Consider the following 21,602-nt stretch of genomic DNA (forward strand, 5'->3'; position numbering starts at 1 on the left):
GGGGTTGGGTGAGCCTGGTGGTGGGTATTATGGAGGGCATGTATTGCATGGAGCACTGGGTGTGCTGCATAAAAAATGAATTTTAGAACATTGAAAGAAAATAAAATAAAAAATAAAAATTAAAAAAAAAAAAGAAAAGAAAAGATACAGACTCATAACTATAGAGAACAAATTGATAAGTTACCAGTGGGAAGGAGGGTGGGAAGATGGGTGAAACAGGTGATAAGAATTAAGGAAAGCACTTGGGATGAACACCAAGTGATGTATGGAATTGCTGAATCACTACTGTATGCCTAAAATTAATGTAACAGTGTATGTTAACATAAATTAATTAGTTAATTAAATTTTAAAAATATATCAATTAAGTGCAGAGGCCTTTCTTGTTGAGTGAAGAGAATAAGTCTAGCTGGGTTACTATCATACTCAAAAGTCATGGTTTAGGAGAATGGTCCTGGAATGGTTATCACAGCAAAGAAAATCAACAGATTTTACTTATGAGCTTCCGTTGCTTTACTCTTGAGCTTTTCCGCCTCTCTTCCTCAAGGGATATCAGGTGCAAAGCTATTCATCAAAGCTATTCACATAAGCTATAACACTTTTATGTAACCAAAAAAAGGCACAGTCTATAAACAGACTGATGGATTGAGAATTCATTTACATGTACAATCTGTCTGATAATACTATTGACTCTACAGAAATAATAATTAGCAATAAATTGAATTTACATTGAATATCTGCCTCCCTCCAAAAAGATTTTTTTTTTTTAAAGATTTTATTTATTTATTTGTCAGAGAGAGAGAGGGAGAGAGAGCGAGCACAGGCAGACAGAATGGCAGGCAGAGGCAGAGGGAGAAGCAGGCTCCCTGACGAGCAAGGAGCCCGATGTGGGACTCGATCCCAGGACGCTGGGATCATGACCTGAGCCGAAGGCAGCTGCTTAACCAACTGAGCCACCCAGGCGTCCCTCCAAAAAGATTTTAAAGTAAAAAGTTTCCCTTAAAATCTCATTCAATCCAGAACTTATTTCATTCTAGAAAGAAGGACAAGGGACTAATGTTGAACACCAGGTTCTTACCTTATCTTACTTAATCCTCTCAATAACTCTATGATGTAGGTAGGACTTATTGTCACCATTTTACAGATGAGGGAATAGGTGCAGAGAGGCTAAATAACTATTACAAGACCTAAATGATAGAGCCAACAGTCAAACCAGGCCTTCTGGCTCTAACACCTGTGGTGTTGCAAACTGCCTATGGTCCAGACTCGTTAGTTATGTGCCCCACAGGCCCTCTCTTAGCTTTTCCATTAACCTAAACATGATGGAAACCATTTGGCTTGGCAATATTCTAAACCGACTTCATGGTTTCATGGAGAGAATTACTGACTTCTGAACAAGGATGAAGGATTATCTGGACACAAGTGTAGAAACAGAAACTGGGCATTAGAAGAACATAGTATTTGGTATACACCTAAGTAGATTTTGTCAGACTTAGTCCTTACAGATTTAAAAGACTAGAAATGCCTCTGTGATTGACTTTTTGCTCACCACAACTTTCCAGATGGCCAGAGAATTATATGCTGGTTGGAATTTAAAAACTAGTAACATTACCTAGAACAGGAATACCAGGAACCTCTTCCCAAATCATTCAAAGATTCTTAGTTTATGACTTTAATTACTGACTTGCAGGCCTGATAGGGTCACAAAGTAAAAATTTTGCCATCTATAGATAGAGGCTAGTCTAATTTTTTAAGTGAAATAGATGTGCTTTGTCATAGGGATAGCAATGGTAGATCTGGGTTATAAAATACTGAGTATGATGTAGTGATAGATCCAGAGGTGCTACATGAATGATTTCTAGAAATAACCAAAACTAAAAAACTCAGAACCTCAATTCAACAACTAAGTTCATTCCAAAGACAACAAAATATTACCCATCTAGAATTGATTCACGGCAACAGTAGAGGTTGTCAAATTTCTGTTTGGTGACCGAATCATTGACGTTCATGGCAGGAACACACAGCTTCCCAGCCTTGGATAGCTGGTACAGCCTGAGGATGAGGGAAATCACGAAGAACGCAAAACAGTGAGATACTGCAACCTACTGTCAGTTTCATAACAAATTACAGAAATATGTTGTATGGGCATGAGAGCATGAGACATGCTAGTTTCATCCCATTAGATGTATCTAAAGAAATAAAGGTTACCTTTCTAAAGTTTGTATACAGCTGAGAAATGAAGATTTTAGTTACGAGGCATGTGGGGAAAAATCTCTGACCCACTTCCAAATTTGAAGAATTAAAATGTAAAATTTTAAATTGCTTATTAATTTTATTCCCCTTTTACATTATACAAAGAGTAACTTTAAGTACTATTTGAATCCCACCACTCTAATGCAACAATTTTAACTTTCAAATAGTCTCAATTTTATAATCTCAATACATATACATCATATAAATATGCGTATCTACATAAAGGAGTTTCATTTTAAGTTGAATCAACTAAAACTTAGAACCAGATATTTTATTCAAAATTCATCCCCTTCTAAGAGTCTAAAGGTATGGTATATTAAAAAAGATCACACTATATTGAAGCAGTGATGGTGGCTTATTCAGAATTTACTTCCCTAAAACTTCCATTGCATACTTTCAGTTCTTAATGAGTGAATAATAGTAAACAGAAATTATTTCAATTTTACTGAGGGAATTACTGCTCATTTGAGAAACAGAACCCCGAATCCTTGTTCTCTAAGTAAAAATGTAAGCTCTATGAGGACCCAAGTTTTTGTCTGTTTTGCCCATAGCTAGATCCCTAGCACAGTTCCTAGAAGTTCCTGGCTCATTGTAGAAGTTAAATAAGTATCTATGGAATGAATAAATTCATCTAAAAAGGACAAGCAGTCAATTCATTACAATGACTAGAAAATACGAGGACCATACTTGTTCCCTTACCTGTCCCCAACTCCCAATTTTAGGTTTGTTATTTGCATTGTTAAAAAACAAACAAACAAACAAACAAACAAACCATAAGTGTGCAAACTCAGATCTCAACACCTCAGAGAAGGTTCCGATTTTTAACATATTGTATTCTTTCGGTATGTGATTATCAGAATATATATCTAGGCTGCATAAAACCAGGTACATCCATGTCAAATCTTACCTGTGGACTCCAGTAACACTCTCCTCTACTATGCCCTTGATTTTCTTGAACATATTAGGATACTTCTTATAAATCCAGTGAGTAAGATCCCCTCCATCATCCAATATCTGCAAAAATAAGCATCAATAATACCATTTATTTTACCAAAGGCTCAGGGTTTCCAGGTTGCTCTGGGTCTTTTATCCCAATTTCTAACTGCCAATTTACAGATACTTCAAATTTCCCATATGGTTATGGGAAGTTACTTAAAGCCAATATAATGACCAGTCATTACACTGAAGTAAAATACAAGGGGTGAAAAGCCAAACTGTAATTCTCAGAGCCAAATGACCTTCCCACATAGCCCATCTACTATACCAAAACACATAGCAACAAATGAGGATTTTTCTTCTGAACTAACAGCTTAAGTGGCTATCTAGACAACTAGTTCTTGAATGCACTGTGGATAATCAGAAAGCCTGACCTTGAAATTAGCATATCTCTAACGAGTTATATTCAGGACTTCAAATATATTCAGTCAAGGCTTAGTTTAAATGAAGCCAAATAATTAGTCTCCCTTCCAGAACAATGGGTTATAAAACTGTATTTGTTAATCCTTCAATTCTCCCAAAGCATAGGCATTCTCCCACCCAAAATATCAGACAGCACTGAAGGGTTTTGCCTAGCGAAACCTCACACTCTCTATAAACCAAATTAAAAATAACCAGGGAACTGTGCAGCATGTAGGTGTGCAAGCTTGCCTCTGAACAGCTCATCACTATTTCAGGTTGGGATTAAAGATAAAACAATGCTGTGCCCACTGGAGCTTTCATCAGCGGAGGAAAGTTTTTGAATTATAAATAAGCTAAAGAAAGACCAGCTTGGAATGCTCTTAGGCACTAGGCTGTGGCACTTCAGCCCTTCACCTAGCTGTCAGAAATGCTTAGCAGGACTTTCCAAATGATGATCCCTGGGAAGTCCCCACAGAACTGAGTTGCTCCCTACGGGCACACACCCTCTCATCAAATATCAACTCTACTACAAGTTGCCAAAATGCCATCCTGGACCCCTGCGTACACAAAATCCCCCACCTCGTGTCTGCCACTTCATCTCTTTTTTGCTTCTACTTTTGCTCATGACCTCTTTTCTCTGACTCAACTGAAGTTTATTTGAGAGCAGGGATCCAAGGCAAGACTCATTAAAACACATTGGCTCCGTTCTATAAGTTAATGCTCTCTTTTCTCCCAGTAGGAACCCTCAGAACAGATGCCCTGAGAAATGAAAAGGCTTCTCAGAGTTTCTCTCTCCCTTTCTGCATGTATGGAATCTCTCTCAGAGTTCTCCCTTGCAGCCTCTGATCCCCAGTCACATAAAAAAGTCAGAGATGAAAAATACTTAACAACTGGAAACTCTGGTCTTAAGTCCCACTATTCTTGTCTGCTTTTCTCTTTTAACAGAGGTATCTAATACAGGCAGGTAATTGCTATCCCTAATATTTATTTAATGAATGTAACCCATAATTCTCACCACCATGTTATTCTATTATAGAAATTCTTGCCACCAGGGAATCTTCCTGAGGCTGGAAAGCAAGTAAAAGTATTAGATCTTGACAGGATCCCAAGAGAAATGGGCTCTATTTTCTGGGGTGACAATGGTTTTTATCCTTGTCTTATTTTCTTCATCAGCTGTTCCAGCAGTTTGTGCTGGCCCTATAGTCTGTAAATGCTCTCTGGTTGCAATCCCATGTCCTTCCCATGTTCTCGACTCTAAAATTGATGTTTTATTCCCCACAGAAATCCCCTGGCCCATCTCCTTTAGGTCATGTCAGTCATACTTCTTCCAGTCACTGTTAAACTCTGTGGGAATGAGCTGACTCATCTTGCAGCTGACTCCTCCCTCCCTTTCAGGGTATTAACCCAGCTTCCTCAAACCAGCATGTGGTGCAATGTAACCTGCATCACAGAATCCAGAAAGAGGTTGTGGCTTCCCTCTTTGTGTACCAAGTGAGGCCTACTCTGCAATTTTTAGCCGCAAGCAATAGCTGGACTGGAGCTTCAAGGACCATTTTTTCAGTTGATTCCCTAGTTTCTCGTCTCCTTTATATGCAAAATGTTTGTGAAAAAGGAGTGCTTCATACTTCATGCAGCTTTTTGCTTCTCTGTGACTCTAAGCTGCTATCGGCCTTCGAGAACTTGGGTCTTTTCAAAAATGAACCGAAATTAAATGAAGCAAAATAAAAAACCCCAAAACTTTTTGCTTAGGCAGCTTTCTTAAAGTGGAAAATAAAGAGAAGAAATTTGAACTTGGAATCTCCTCATATTTACTATAAATTTAGCTCGTGATTCTAGAGAAAAGCTAAGTACCACAGGAGCTGTGTATGTATGTGTGTTTGTGTGTGCATTTTCATTATTGTTGTTAGAGGGGCGAGGTGGGTAGGGGATGGTAACTCATTAACCTTGAACCAGCCATGTGTGAACCCTGAGCAGTATTTTAATGCTGCTGATGAATATAAATGTTTCTTAAGATCAGTACCAATAATTTTAGCACTTTGAGGCTAAGTTCAAAATTCTTATGGTACCCTAAACATAAGCATCCAGTTCTGCTGGAAGCCCAGATAAAATAGAAAAGGAAGCATTTTCCTTCCTTCCTGTTGGGACATCCTCTCCCAGGCCATAGCCCTCCACTCTGTCCTCACCAAATTCCTCTAGAATTGTGCTAGCAGAAATCTAACCCACCATGTTTGGCTGCCAGCCCTCCACATTCACACATCTGTCAATGCACCACCAAAAGTCATCTTCTGACTCTCCTTTCCAGGCAAAGACAGGGAATCCTGAGAAAAGGGAACAAAGAGAAATTGTTAAAGCCTGAAAGAAGGGCTGCCCCTAAATTTTGAGAAGATACTGGCTTTCCCCAGTTCCCATTCTCTCATTCTGCTCTACTCCTTGAACTGACTTTCCTCACTGATTAACATGTCTTCAGCCCCTTCATGCACTTCTTTGTCTTTGGTGGCCATTTTGCTCTTGATCCAACAAAAAAGACAAACAAAAGGGACAAGAGTATGATGGATGCTACAAGTAAGATTAAAGGGAAAAAAAGAAGAAATCAGAAATGAGTACATCTTGATCCAGTCAAACTGGAAGTCTCACCATTTCTCAACTACACTCTGATCTTTCTTGTGTCTACACTTTGGTCACCCCACCTTCTTCATCAGGAGAACCCCTATGCTCTTCTCCATCGGTTAAAATGTTACCATAGCCCAGTTAAGTTTTGTGTTCCTAACGGAGCCTGATTAACTGCAAGTGATTTTTCATGGAATCTGAACTTTTATAAGCTGCTTGCTTGTGCACTAAATACAGATTTGTGATCTGTCGTGGCATTTATCATATATGTCCTTATATTATCATTATTTATATATTTTGTCTTTTCTCCTTAATCACAATATAAGATTCTTAGGGCAAAGACATGGTCTCATTTGTTCTTATACCTCTTAAGAGTAGGCCATTAAACCTTTGTTGGGGAAAAAAAAAAAAAAGAATGTATATGTACAATTCATTGGGCTATACATTTAATACTTGTGCCCTTTTATATACATATTTTATATATTAATAAAAAATTTATAATGAATATAAATGAAAAACAAATGAAATACTAAAGTGCTAGCAAAAGGAGAGACATGCATATACCACAGAGCTTTCCCAGCATTTTGTAAGAGCTCTGAAGCAATAAGCATTTGGTACCCTGATCTGTGCTGTGCTGCCACAGAGGGAAGACAAGAAACTAGCAAAGTCCAAATCTCTCTTCATTTTGTCCTTCCTGTGTCAGTAGCCATTGTGATCAAATATTAATCTGCCAGGTCAAGTCCTTTTTACTGGTGAAGCAGAAACACCAAACATTAAATCGGGGCAAACTGCTGAAAAACCAGCAGGACCACAAAACTACGCCTGAAGCACTTTATTTTCTAATCCGTATTACCTTAGACAAGTAGTGTTCACTGATGGTCTAATATTAGCAAGTCAAGGCAAAGCATTAACTAATAAAATAATATTAGACATAAGAAGGTATTTGCCAACTGTAAAACAGAGTTACCTACATCATATTTAACAAGAGAAGCACAGAAGGAGAGCAAACTCACAAGAATAGGGATCCATTCCCCCAAGACAGATCCTTAAATATCACTCTCTTAAAGATTTATATTGAATACATGGAACTTTTCGGAGACTTACTTTAGCTGAAGACACAGAAGACAAGCAAAAGATCTTACCACTTTCTGCTAGAGCAGCAGCCACTTCATTGAGAGTGGAATAGATGTTGCAGGCTGCCCATCGGCACTGTGCCCCCAGTGCACCCAGAGTTTCCATAAGCACCTGTATTAAACAGAAAGCAGGAGATAAACAAAGCTAGCCAAACATTTGGTCAAGGAAATTAAGTTTCTGACAATAAGAAAGTGTATTGTGGGACGCCTGGGTGGTTCAGTTGGTTAAGTTTCTGCCTTTGGCTCAGGTCATGGTCTCAAGGGTCCTGGGATCGAGCCCTGTACCGGGCTCCCTGCTCAGAGAGCCTGCTTCTCTCTCTCCCTGCTGTTTTCCCTGCTTGTGTTCTCTCTCTATCTCTCTCTCTCTGACAAATAAATAAATAAATAAAATCTTAAAAAAAAAAAAAAAAGGAACCAGGCTCCTTGGAGAAATGGCTGATTCCAGAGTTAGGGCAAAGAATGTACAAAATAAGTTTAGATAATCATATACCAGAAGCAAGTAAATACTTAAAGAATGAGAGGATATGTCAAAAGACAAAGAAGTCACAGAAGCAAGATGAAAGGGGTTCCTCCGGGACAAGTTTGGAGCAATTTGAGCATCATGATAAACAGTGATAGTAATGGGTTATAATCCATTAAATAAAATAGGAAACAATGATTCATACAAATAAAAGTAAATAAATAAATGAAAAAATTGAAAGTTCAATGAAAAATGGGATATTTAATGTTTATAAAAAATTTTTTAAAAATGGGATATTTACATAGTTTCATATTACTACCTCACGAAATAACTTTTAATCACAAAGGGGGAAAATAACTTCTACAGTGAAAAATCTAGCAGACACTACCTCAAGCAAAGGATCAAAATGAATATCCTTTTGACAAATGATATATCAAGTCTAGATCAATGTGTCACCTGATAAGATTCAATGAAAAAAATGCAGTATCACTTCCTAACAAAAAGTCATGGCCTGAATTTAATAATAAGGATGCATCAGGAAAAGCAGAACTGAGCACATTCTACAGAATAATTCATTTGCAATTTTTGAAAGTATCAAGGTCATGAAAGTCAAAGAAAGACCGATGAACTATTCCAGACTAAAGGAGACTAAAAGGGATGACAATTAATGAGATACATGAGGTCTGAGGATTAGATGGTAATATAAGTCAATGTTAATTTCCTGATTTTGAATAGCTGTACTGGTTGAATGAGAGAATGTCCTTGTTTATAGAAAGTATGCAATGAAGTATTTGTGGGTGAAGGAACATCAGACTGGCAACTTGCTCTCAAAAGTCTGAGAAAAAAAGTGATCCACACTATACTTGCAACTTATCTATAAATCCATGTTAATTTCAAATTTTAAAATATTTTATTACTTTAATTTTAACTTTTTTTTTTTTTTAATTTTATTTATTTGAAAGAGACAGAGAATAAAGGGGTGGGGGTGGGGAGATAAGCAGAGAAAGGAGGCTCCCTGCTGAGCAGGAAGCCCAACTTGGGATCATGACCAGACCCAAAGACAGACGCTTAACCGACTGCGCCACCCAGGTTCCCCTTAAGAAATTTTTTTTTTTTTAAGATTTTACTATTTATTTATTTGACAGAGAGAGAGAGAGAGATCACAAGTAGGCAGAGAATCAGGCAGAGAGAGAGGGGGAAGCAGGCTCCCCGCTAAGCAGAGAGCCTGACGTGGGGCTTGATTCCAGGACCCTGAGATCATGACCTGAGCTGAAAGCAGAGGCTTGACCCACTGAGCCACCCAGGCACCCCAAGGAAATATTTAAATTATTTTTAAAAAATTATTTAAAAAATGGGGCACCTAGATGGCTCAGTGGGTTAAAGCCTCTGCCTTCGGCTCAGGTCATGGTCTCAGGGTCCTGGAATCGAGCCCCGCATCAGGTTCCCTGCTCAGCAGGAGCCTGCTTCCCCCCACCTCTCTCTGCCTGTCTCTCTGCCTACTTGTAATCTCTGTCAAATAAATAAATAAAATTAAAAAAAAAAAGAAAAATATTATAAAAAAAAACTTACTCCACTGATCTGATCCTTAGTTGTTTGATTGTTTTTTTAACATTTTTATTTATTTGGCAGAGAGCAGAAGAGAGAGTGAGAGAAAGCATAAGCAGGGGGAGCAGCAGAGGGAGAGGGAGAAGCAGACTCCCTGCTGAGCAGGGAGCCCAACACAGGGCTCAATCCCAATGACCTGAGACAAAGGCAGATGCTTAACCGACTAAGACCCCCAGGCACCCCTAGAACCTGACTTACTTTTACTTCATTATATAAGATAGAGGTAGGATTCTTTTAAAGAAGATAGTATACCATCTACTGCTTTTTTTAAAAGAAGTTATTTATTTATTTATTTATTTATTTATTTGAGAGAGAGAGAGAGAGAGAGAGAGAGAGAGAGAGAAAGGGTGAGAGAGACCAAGCGAGAGATAGAACATGAGCAGGGGGAAGGGCAGAGGGACAAGCAGACCCCCCACTGAGCAGGGAGCCCAACACAGGGCTTGATCCCAGGACCCTGAGATCATGACCTTGAGCCCAAGTCAGAAGCTTAACTGACTGAGCCACCCAGGTGCCCCCCGACCTACTGCTTTGATTACAAACTATTTTAACAAGAATAAAGCTTTGGTTAAAAAACTTGTTTTAAAATTTCCTGACAGTAGTTAACTCTGAGTACTGGTACTTTTCATGTTGTCAAACTTGTATTTTCTAATATTTCTATGCTAAATAAAAATTCTAATTATGTTCTAATTAAAAAAAAAAAACTTGCAAACAACTCCACTAATTTAGGCGAACCCCCTAAAGTAATTTGTCCAAGGCCACATAGTAAGTTAATAGCAGAAATACCCATATGCCTTAATTTCCAGTCCATACTATCTTTCTTTTTTTTTTTTTTAAGATTTTATTTGTTTATTTGACAGACAGAGATCACAAGTAGGCAGAAAGGCAGGCGGGGGGTGGGGTGGGGGGACTTGGGAAAGCAGGCTCCCTGCTGAGCAGACAGCCCAATGCGGGACTTGGGCTCCATCCCAGGACCCCAAGACCATGACCTGAGCCGAAGGCAGAGGCTTTAACCCACTGAGCCACCCAGGCGCCCCTCCTTACTACCTTTCAACACTTGATACCATATTTTTCCCCTCTCATTTTATTTTTCACCTTAAAGAATTTCTGAATTCGTATAGCTAGTATTCTCAAATTTGTCAAACAAAAGAAGAATACTGAGACTCACCTACAGAGCAATATAAATTAACTAGAAAAGAAAAATAACTGGGGCCAAGAATATAAGAACAGTTCAAAGAATTCTAAATCAGGACTGCTGGCTGTTAGGGCTCAAGCAGAAGTGAATGCAGGTAGAAGTGGAAGGAGGAGAGAGCTTAGAAGCTGGTTTAACCTGACTTTCAATCATCACTATTTAGAGAGAATAGCAAAGAAATCTGGTTATTAGAAGGAACTATGGAAACACACCTAAAAAATATAAATAGATCCAAGTCTATTAGAAACATGGATGGGAAACCATTAACTATGATAGTTACTTCTGGAACATGGGATTATAGGCGATTGCCTTTTATGCTAATGACTGTGGTAATGACTGAGTATTATAAAATGAATATGAACTACTTTTGTAATCAGAAAAAGAAAGTCGAGATTAAAAACAAAGCAAAATTCCTTTGTAATTATTTTTTAAAGGAAAAAGAAAAAATGTGGGGAGGGAAAAACAAAATAATATTAAAAATTGGTAAACTAATTTTGATTACTCCATTCAAGAGAAAATAAAAGGGAATCCTGAAAAGTGGTAATGTTTGGTGAGCCAGGGGGTAAAAAAGAAACTAGATGTAATTTAGCAACATGAGACAGTACAGAGCACTTGCTATTTTAAGCTGCCACACTTAAGTCTCATGTCCCTGACTGGGGAAGCCCAAAAAAGATTCCGAGAGAGTTTCTGCCTTGATTCATTAGTTTGTGGCTCCAAAAACAGACAGCTTTTCAATTTATTACATTAATTTTGGGCAGTCAAGGTATTTTTTTCCCTTAGAGAACATGTAATCCAGAAAGTCTCATGGAAAGATGTTCACAGTAGCTACCTGGGTCTTAAGGACTCTCTGCTGTACTTAATCAGTAATGTGGCCATATAAATAAGTGTTATGCTTCAGGAGACAATCTTCTGAAAGTTGATCTAACCATACAGTTGACCTGAGTCTTATAAATCATACAAAAGATTTCAGATGAATTCTCGATACATCAATTTCCTGTACTGGTCTCATTATGGTTGGCAATTCAATATCTCTTATATCTTTGATGAGGGCTCTGAGTCAGTGGTTCTCAACAGAGGAGCGCTGGAAAACTGTGGGGGCATTTCTGATTGTTACAATAATTGGGAGGGGAATGCTCCTGGCATTTAATGATCAGGACCAAAGGTTTTGATATTTTGAAAGTACAGAGATAGTCTCTTACAACAAAACCAACAAAAGCACACCACATTTAGTAGTTTTCAAATGTTCTCACATGTGTGAGAAACCTATTTATAATTATCTAAGTTTAGAACCTTATTCCACTTCACATGTTACCAAAAAATGTTTTGTAGTTTCAATACAAAATAATAATAACTTTTCCAGGAATGCAACAAGTGTGTAAATTAAGAGAAAACACACACTTTTTGCTGTTGTTTAGAAATTTTAAAAGTTGTTTACAGTTTATTATGATTCAGAAAATTATATAATTTGGCAATGCCAATCTGACACTCTAGAACCAGTAACCAGTAACCAGTAACCAGTATCCCCATCTACATCTGTGGCATTCTCATCTAAATAATGTTATGAGGAAGTACAAATATCCAAGTATTTCACTATGCTTGTGCCTAAGCATTTACATACCAAAAAACACATTTTTTTCATTATAAATTACTTTTCTTTTATTCCTCCTTCAAATTTCAGTTAAGATTTTATATTAATTTAAAAAAATATGTACCAAGGTATGTTTTTTTTTTTTTTTTTTTTTTTAAGATTTTTTATTTATTTATTTGTCAGAGAGAGAGAGAGGGAGAGAGAGCAAGCACAGGCAGACAGAATGGCAGGCAGAGGCAGAGGGAGAAGCAGGCTCCCTGATGAGCAAGGAGCCCGATGTGGGACTCGATCCCAGGACGTTGGGATCATGACCCGAGCCGAAGGCAGCTGCCCAACCAACTGAGCCACCCAGGCGTCCCAAGGTATGTTTTATTTGAATTTTATTCTAAGATAATACAGGACATTGCAAAAATATTTTTAATATTTTTATAAAAAGGAGACACTGAATCTGATAGGGGTGAGAATTGCTGGTCTAAATGAATCATGATAAATTCAGTCCTCTCAGCCCGACTGGTAGGCCATAGGCATGTGACCCAGTTCAATGACACATGATGGAATATCTTGCTCTTGGGGAAGAGGAAGAAATGATCCTTATTCTTTATGTTAATTTGTGATGGCTCAAAGAGCTGTAATCATCTTGCTATGAACCTGAGGATGAAATAAGTGACAAGGCAGCTCCAAGAAAATCAGACAGATGAAACTGGAGCCCTGAGATCCCACATCTAAAGTCCACCTTACCTCTGGACTTCTAGCTATGGAATATAATAAATTCCTTTATGTATGAGCCAGGTTGAATCAGGTTTTCTCTCACTTGCAGCTGAAAGCAACCAAAGAGAGCTGCCTCACAGAAATGACACTGGAGGGGTGCCTGGGTGGCTCAGTGGGTCAAGCCTCTGCCTTTGGCTCAGGTCATGATCCCAGGGTCCTGGGATCGAGCCCCACATCGGGCTCTCTGCTCAGCCGGGCGCCTGCTTCCCCACCCCCCCTCGCCTGCCTCTCTGCCTACTTGTGATCTCTCTGTTAAATAAATAAATAAAATCTTTAAAAAAAAGAAAGAAAGAAAGAAATGACACTGGAAGGGAAGATAAGGGGAAAGCAGTGCAGCACAGAGAAAGCATAAACTTGGGACTCATATATTGAAGTTCAAATCCAAATTCTATGATTTACTAGCTGTATAACCTCGTACAAAGTACTTAAAACACTCTGAGCCCTAGCTTCCTCATCTGTAAAATAGAAACAGGAATACCTGCTTTACCTGGCCATTTTGAGGATTAATAAACTAATACTTATTAAGTTCTTAACCCGCTGCTTGGCATGCTGCAAACACTCAACAGCTGGTGGCTATTATTAACTATTATTATGTGGAGAAGGAAAAAGGACTCACAGCAGTCTGAGCAGTGATGTGTGTGCAACCCACAATTTTGGCTCCAGCCAAAGGTTTTTCTCCTTGAGCTCTCTTCCTCAAAGCCATCAGTGCAGGCATTTCTGAAAAGGCACAAAACATACACAGCACTATTAGAGAGGAGGGAATGAGACAGAAAGAATAAACAGAAGAACTTATTCTCTTAAGAGAAGATTCTTCCCCTGATCAGGTTCTTCGTTAGATTGGGCTTCTCAAGGGATCAAGACATTGAACCTAATTTTTCATTCTAAGAGGCTTGGAGAGGCAAATGCTCCAGAGTTCGGATGCCCTATCCCAGTCCTCATCTACTCTCTTCCCCTTTTCCTGGTATAGGAGGAGCTCCTTGTAGACCCACCAGAGTTCACTCCCTCCCCACAGTGTTTCCTAAGTTCAGATTTCTTTTGTAGTAAGTATTCTGTAAAACCACACTTAAATTTCACAAGCGACTAGACCCCAGGACATAAAAAGAGATTAACATGGACAAAAAGACCTAGGCAACTTGAGAAGGAAAAAGTGCTGGCTTTCTTTACCTTGTTCGGCAATTTCAATTTCTCTTCGTCCAAACTCTGCCTGTTTGATGTTCTTGACACAGAAGTCACTGCTTCCCTTAGAGTTCTTTTGCTGCTTATCCCTAGGAGAGGTCTCATCATCAGAGCTATCTGTATAGGAAGCCGCTGAAATGACAGAATAAAAAAACCCTCAGGGAGAAGAACAGCTTCCTCTAAAATACCAAACCATGGAGTGAACTGAGGCTTCTCGGGTCATCCACCACCACACAGGTGTACACCTTGATGGCAGACACCTAACATGGCAGTCTGGAGCTGCCTCAACCACCTCCTGTGGAAAGTGCTAGCCACAGGTCAGAAAGAGGAAGCCACAGGGCACTTGGGTGGCTCAGTTGGTTGATAGACTGCCTTCTGCTCAGGTCATGATCCTGGACTTCAGGATCGAGTCCCGCATTGGGCTCCCAGCTCCTTGGGGAGTCTGCTTCTCCCTCCGACCTTCTCCTCTCTCATGCTCTCTCTCACTCATTGTCTCTCAAATAAATAAATAAAATCTTAAAAAAAAAAAAAAAAAAAAAGAGGAAGCCAGAGAGGTTGCCAAAGACATTCCCCCTAGCATTAACTTGGAATCTGGGGCTAATGATCTTCAGAACGTGAGAGCTCCCTGAATATGCAAAAAGAAAGAGGTTACACCACAATAGCAATAGATAGAAGTTCTTAGTGCAAGATCACAGTCATTAGCCTATGGGATTCTCGGATCCAAGCTACCCTTCTCTGTCTGCTGCTTAGATGCCTATTGTAATTTGTGTTTTAGCACAATAACTGAACAGATAAGACCTAGAGAACCCATGGGAAAGTAATTAAGAACTGCACAAAAAGTGTTTGTCTGACATAACAGAGCCTTCTTTTGAAGACTGGCTCTGATGAGGCTGAACTATGCCTGCAGACCCAATTAGATATTGACAACGAAGTATTCAGTGTGCTCTCCCTTCTTGCTGGCCTCAGTGGGCCCGGCAATAGGCATTTTAGGTTCCCAAAGAAGTGCATAAATCCTCCTTTGGTATACTAAAATGTCCTGATGATTAATCCATTTAGCAATACACGCTAGAAGGTGGAAGGTCTCAGAGTTGTGATGGTGGCTAACAGGCAACTGCTGCTACTCACATGTTTAGCTGAGGTCTTTTCAGTCTTCATACAATTCTGTAGTTGCTAATCATTTGCTGGATGTTTTAATTTCCTTCCATGATTTATATTTAAGTTTTGGAGGATAGTTTCTTCCTAAGTAGTCCTCAAAGTTTGTTGTGGGTTTTTTTGTTTTGTTTTTAAATTGTTTAAAAAAATTTTTTTTTAAATTTTTTTGAGGGGCCAGGGAGGTTGGGGGATATAAAGGCACTACATATCTCTCAATGGGATAAGAAGTACTTCCATCACATTTAGGGGGGAAAAGCTGTAAACACTCAGATCTCCTAAGGTCTATGGTGCTCTGATCTACTTACATCCGGAGAATTAAGGCATTTCTGGGATTTCTTAGCAAAGGATCTATATCTGGGAGAGCTGTAAAAGGCAAGTCTGACCTTGCCCAGTTAATCGGGCATGGCACTACAAAATGTTTGGGCAGCAGGGGCCTGAATGTCTCTCCTGGAGCTGGAAAACTTCCCTAGAGCAAAGTCCTAACACGAGGCAACAAGAATGAACATGGGCACCAAGGGAGGTGAAGGAATTAGTAAATCCCCAAAAGGACTTTTGTTCTTGAAAGGAATTAATCTGTATAAAGAGTCTGTGGTTCTCCCTCCTAGGGTGAGCAAGAGTTCAAAGTACCTTTGGCAACAGAGCCCAGAAACAGCTTCCTGGGCAGTCATCTGTTTCACTAATCAATACTCAGAAATAGCTTATATGCTGGAGGCTTAGGGGAACCATGCTTCTACCACCTGAGGGAAGAAAGATAATGGCCATCCCTAATCTTGACCATAATTTATAGCATAACTGCTTTTGAAGAAAGTGTTTACATTCAGAATATCCTGAAATTTCAAATCCTTTTCTAGAGGCATAATGATTTCTATGTTCTCCAAAGGCCATTTATATAGTGGATATGTGTTCTGGAGTCAGCCAGACTTTGAAGTCTCAGTCTCTGTTTCTGGGTATAGAAAAGGTGTTCCAGAACCTGATTAATAGAATTATTAATTCCTTCACGAATCCAGTCATTCACACATTCGGTTGTTCATTCAACAAATTTTTATTTTGTGTCTACTGTATACCAGGCAGAGTCCAAGTACTGGGTATAGAGAGCAAATATGGATTGTCTTTATCTTCATGGAGTTTTCAGTCTAATAGGTAAGTCAGACATGAAATAATTACAAAATTAATTGGAGATTTTCTTTTCCTATGGTTGTAATATGTGCTACGAAGCTGACTGTAAAATAAGAAGACATAACTTTCAGAGTCAAGTTGTTGAGAAGATTAAATAAGATAATGTAAGTATAGAGCTTAGTGCAATGCTTGGTATAAAGTAATTAAGCACTCCATAAATGACACCTGATATTATTGTTGGCTTTTGCGAATATTTTTAATTTAATACCAGATATAACATTTTTAAAGGTTCTTACTCAGCGTCAGGATTTTGAATGGGAAAGAAATGACATGCATACAATATTATTTAGCAGTTTCTTTTTTTTTCTACCTCCCTCATCTACTAACCTAAAAAAGCAGCAGGTGGCTGGCTGGCAGGGAGGAAAAAGGTTGAGACTGGAGTCCTAACTCTACCCAGAATAGCATTCCTCTCCTATGCCTCTCCAGCTTCTAAGGATGAGTCAGGGTAAAAACAAAAAACAAAACAAAACAAAAAACCACACAAACAACAACAACAAAAATAACCCCCCCAATTTCCTCTTTGAAAAAGCACTCAAATTTTTGGCTTGAGTTGTTTTTTTTCTCTCTCAAAAAGAAATTATTATACCACCTCCCTGCTCTAAAAAAACCTCCCCAAATGCAGTATTTTATTTTTTTCATAGTAGTCAACTGGTTATAGTTAGCTCAATGTTTTTATTTGAGCCACAAGAGATTTGTTTTCAAAGAGTCCTTTGTGCAAACCTGTTATCAGGTGAGAAACAAAAGTATCAGTTGTCTAGATTGTACTAATATGTGAATGCAAAATGGCTGATAGACCCAAACCAAGAGAGGGTATTTCTGCAAACACAATGGAAAGATTATTCCTGAACTAGCATGATATTTGCTTTTTGAATCCATACTTATTTCTGTCACTATATTTAAAGTAGCACATTCATGAAACTATCTGAGACAGCATCAAAGGTTTTTTCCTAAGAAAATTTAGAGAAACCCAACACGTATATAATATATACACATGCTTGCATAGTTTCCAAAATGTTTACAGCTATCACACTCTGAAGCCCAGAGCCATAATTCAATTAAAAATGAACAACTGATAATCAAGGCAATAACCAACTGAAGTACAGCATGAGCTCTAGCTTTACCTCTAATTGGTTGTGACCAACTTTCAGTTTATCCAACTGTAAAACTGGGAGTTTGATGGATCTCTCTCCCATGCTCTTTCTTTCCCCTAACTATCTCCACCACAAAAATCTCATGAATAAATGAGAGTACAAAAAGGGTTCAATTCCTAGGCAGAAAAGTAATATAAAGTACAATGTAACTTCACATGGGGTGTTCTCTTGTTTCATGATAACCCAGAATCAAAATATAACTCTTGAATTACTAATCTGTAATCTATCCCATAGAACATGCAAACATATGTTCTATGGCTCAAGCCTGATGAAGACTTACCTCCTAGCAGCTGTGATATTAAGGGTTATTGCTAGGAGAAGAAGTAGTCAGACTCCCAGTCCTATTAGAGTATTTTAAGTCAGACAATTCCTCTTGGGCCCAATCTATTCATTTGGCAATGGAAATAACAGTAGGGACGTGTGTGTCAATGTACAGCAGATTTCACTGATGATTAACACTCTAGAAATATGTGAAAAGCTATGTTAGCAACCAAGATACAAACAAACAAAACTTTGTTATTTGGAAAAATCTGAAAATAATTTTTTAAGTTTTATAAGAACCTATTATGAATGAATGGACTTCAGTCTTCCTTTCTTATTTTTAACCAATTAACTCACTGCAAAGGCAGCTTTTTTAGACATATATCAATGAGAATGATTTGACTTTGAAGAAGTCTCTTCTGCTCACTTGTTTTCATGAGGTTCTGTGCTTTAGGAAAGAGTTTTCAGAAGTTTGTTTCTTATAAACAATTTCAGGAACAATGCAGAAATTTTAGGAATTAATGTAGCTCTTTTCAACCTGGGTTCCACTAGAATTAAGCCTTAATGCCTTGAAGCATCCATAGAATATGGATTATTAAATTATTACATTAAATTATTAATTGAATTATTAAATTAATTAAATTAAATTAAATTCTCTCCTATCCATCTGAAAGGGTGCTGGTCATGAATCATCCTTCGGAGAACTGAGAAAACAACGTCTCCAGTTCTTTTCTGTGTTCTGTGATTCTGATGAGGAGCCCTGCTTGAGAAAGATTGATACAGGCTTCTAAACGAAAGCATACCAAAACTTAGCACCCGGATCTTTAGGCAGAGAGAAGAGGCCACAGACTACCCAAACCTCCAAGTAACTTCAGTAAAACAAACATTCTGGGTAGGGAGGTATCTTTTTTTGAAAGGTCATAAACCTTCTTCTAGCTGTTCACATACAGAGTATATCAGAGACCTCAACAAGAATATGAAGTAAAGGGCTGGGCACCTTTCACCAATATTTAGTTATCAAGCACCTCTTATGTGTCAAGCATTTCTAAAGGTCGGTAATAGAAAAGTACAAAACAGCCAAATCTCTGTTCTCATGGATCTCTTATTCAAGTAAGGGGAGAAACAATAATAAATTAGTAAAATACATAGTATGTTGTATGATAATAAGTGCTGTGGAGAAAAATAAAGGAGGAAACTTTGATAGGGAATATCAAAGTTATTGATACTGGTATGGGGTATTTATACAATTCTGAGAACCAGGATAGGCCTCAATGAGAATGTAATCTTTAGTTAAGAACTGAAGCAGGCAGGATGCCCAGCTAGGCTATCTCAGAGCATCCCAGGCAAAGGAAATAGCAAATGCAAAGACCTTAACGCAGGAGAGTGCCTGGCATGTTTTGAAATAACAAAACAGCAGTTAAGGAGCCTAGTATGGCTGGAGTGAAACGTTGAGCTGGAAGAGGAGGGAAGTCTGGGAAGGTAGCAATGTGATTAGAAACGTAATGGGATGATATAGGGCTGTGTAGGCCACTGTAAGAACTTTAGTCTTTACTCTGAGTGAGACTCAGAAGCATTAGAGGGTTTGGAGGGGAGAACTGATATGACCTGACATATTTCAAGAGAATGAATCTGGCTGTAGTGCAGTGAATAAACTAAAGAGGGGCAAGCTTGGAACTCAGGAGCTCAGTTTTTAACACACTGGAGATGCCTATAAAACATCCAAGTGAAAGGACTGAGCAGGTAATTGAATATATGGATCTAGTGTGCAGGGGAGAGATCTGAGGCAGAGATAAAAGCTGAGGCTCAAACATCAATACATAGTGTTTAAAACTATGAGGCTGCATGAACTCACGTAGGGGGAATATAAACAGAGAGGAGTTCCAAGAATCAGTCTTGAGGCTCTCCAATGCTACCACTTTCTATAGTCACTTAAATGATAATGTATGCTGAAAATGGGTTCCAAGTTTTTATTGACATGCATTTGCATATCTTCCTGTATTTAGAAAGCTATAAGTCAATTCCATATTCCTGGCTTTTCATTTGATCAATATAGGGCATTTTCTGTCTCACCTCATGTTAACTTCTCATTGTGAACATTGTGAACTTCTCTTATAACTCTTGTTTATGAACACCACAGGCAGAAAGAGTTTTTCAAGACCACACAAACACATCACACACGGATCAAAGCCTAGAAAGGAGGTCTCTCCTAACTCCCACACCAGGCCCTGCCCATTGTTCATGCGGAAAAAAAAAAAAAAAAAAAACCAAAAACAAAGCAAGGTAACAGAGTTTATGAAATAGCTGCAAAAGAAGCAAACATCCAGGCGCCTGTGTGGCTCAGTCGGTTAAGCATCCGGCTCTTGATTTCCGCTCAGGTCATGATCTTGGGGTCGGAGGGATTGGGTTCTGTGCTCAGCGGGGAGTCTGCCTGAGATTCTCTCCCTCTCCCTCCACCCCTCACTCAACCCCCACTCTCTTTCTCTCTCTCTAAAATAAATAAATAAATCTAAAAAAAAGGAGCAAACATCATCTTACATTTCATTTTAAAAGCACTGAGTTTATGGAAATAGCACTTCCTATAAATTATTTCAGATTGTAAATGGGATATTACAGCCAAAGACATATTTTTAAAAGGACACTTAATCTTTAATTTATCCAGATGAGGATAACCAGGACAGTGGGATGCCCTGAAAATGGTGATTTTTTTTTATTTCTATGTAAAATCATTAAATTCCAGGGATTATATGAGAGCTGGTAGAGCTCTCATAACTAGATAAAGCAAGAATCACCCTATCATCTAGAATGCTCCCAAAGAAACCAGATGGCCATTTGTCAGGGACACCAACAAGGTAATTCTGGCATGCAGTGGGAAGCTGAGTAATTGATCATAAGGTATTTTCTATTTCCAGAATGGTTTGACTCCATGCTCCTGAACTTAATATTCTTTTTTTTTTTTTTTTTAAGATTTTATTTATTTGACAGAGAGAGATCACAAGTAGGCAGAGAGGCAGGCAGAGAGAGAGGAGGAAGCAGGTTCCCGCCTGAGCAGAGAGCCCAATGCGGGACTCAATCCCAGGTCCCTGAGATCATGACCTGAGCCGAAGGCAGAGGCTTAACCCACTGAGTCACCCAGGCTCCCTGAACTTAATATTCTTAAATGGATATAGAAGTTTGACAATTTTTGACTATAAAAATGGCAACTTCATGTAGTTCAACCTAAAAGGTCCAAGTTTTCCAGGGTGACATCAGTCAATACCACTTACCAGTGAACTATAGCAGGCAAATATGTGTTCACTTAGAAACCAAGGGCATCAGTCATACTTTCTTGTTAAATAAATATTTTATAAGTGCTCTCCCTACATGTAAGGGTTCATTAGGAAGGCAGGCATTGGTTTTCTCTGCAGGAACACAACTAGAAATACAGATCTAGTGTGCAGGGAGAAGACTGAGCTGGCCTTAAAACTTAGTATAGTTACTGTTTGTATCAATCTTTATATAATATGTATAAACTCACAGTCTAAAATGTTACACATCATTTTACAATGCCCATTTTCACAATTATTAAGGCTTCCAGAGTTATATCAACTGGTTCATGAATGCTCAACTCTGGTTATTTTAGCAGAGTAAGATAGGTACACAATTTTTACACATATCTTTACACAGAAATCCATAGGGATTTACATCATTC

General features: G+C 38.5%; 1 protein-coding gene across 4 annotated transcripts in view; it reads right to left on the reverse strand.

Annotated features, from left to right (window-relative positions):
* The window catches only part of LOC111151926 (adenosylhomocysteinase like 2), a 178,031-nt gene that overhangs the window by 20,327 nt on the left and 136,102 nt on the right, over positions 1-21,602 (reverse strand). For all 4 annotated transcript variants that reach the window (XM_022510136.1, XM_022510135.1, XM_022510138.1 and 1 more), the window contains exons 3-8: positions 14,163-14,306; positions 13,615-13,715; positions 7,398-7,500; positions 5,872-5,966; positions 3,158-3,264; positions 1,933-2,049 (exon numbers count right to left, since the gene is read on the reverse strand). In XM_022510136.1, coding sequence (XP_022365844.1) covers positions 1,933-2,049; positions 3,158-3,264; positions 5,872-5,966; positions 7,398-7,500; positions 13,615-13,715; positions 14,163-14,306 — 667 coding nt within the window. The remainder of the gene's footprint in view (positions 1-1,932; positions 2,050-3,157; positions 3,265-5,871; positions 5,967-7,397; positions 7,501-13,614; positions 13,716-14,162; positions 14,307-21,602) is intronic.

This window comes from Enhydra lutris, unplaced genomic scaffold (genome assembly GCF_002288905.1).
Source record: "Enhydra lutris kenyoni isolate GAN:26980312 unplaced genomic scaffold, ASM228890v2 scaffoldscaffold27, whole genome shotgun sequence".
NCBI classification, from domain to species: domain Eukaryota; kingdom Metazoa; phylum Chordata; class Mammalia; order Carnivora; family Mustelidae; genus Enhydra; species Enhydra lutris.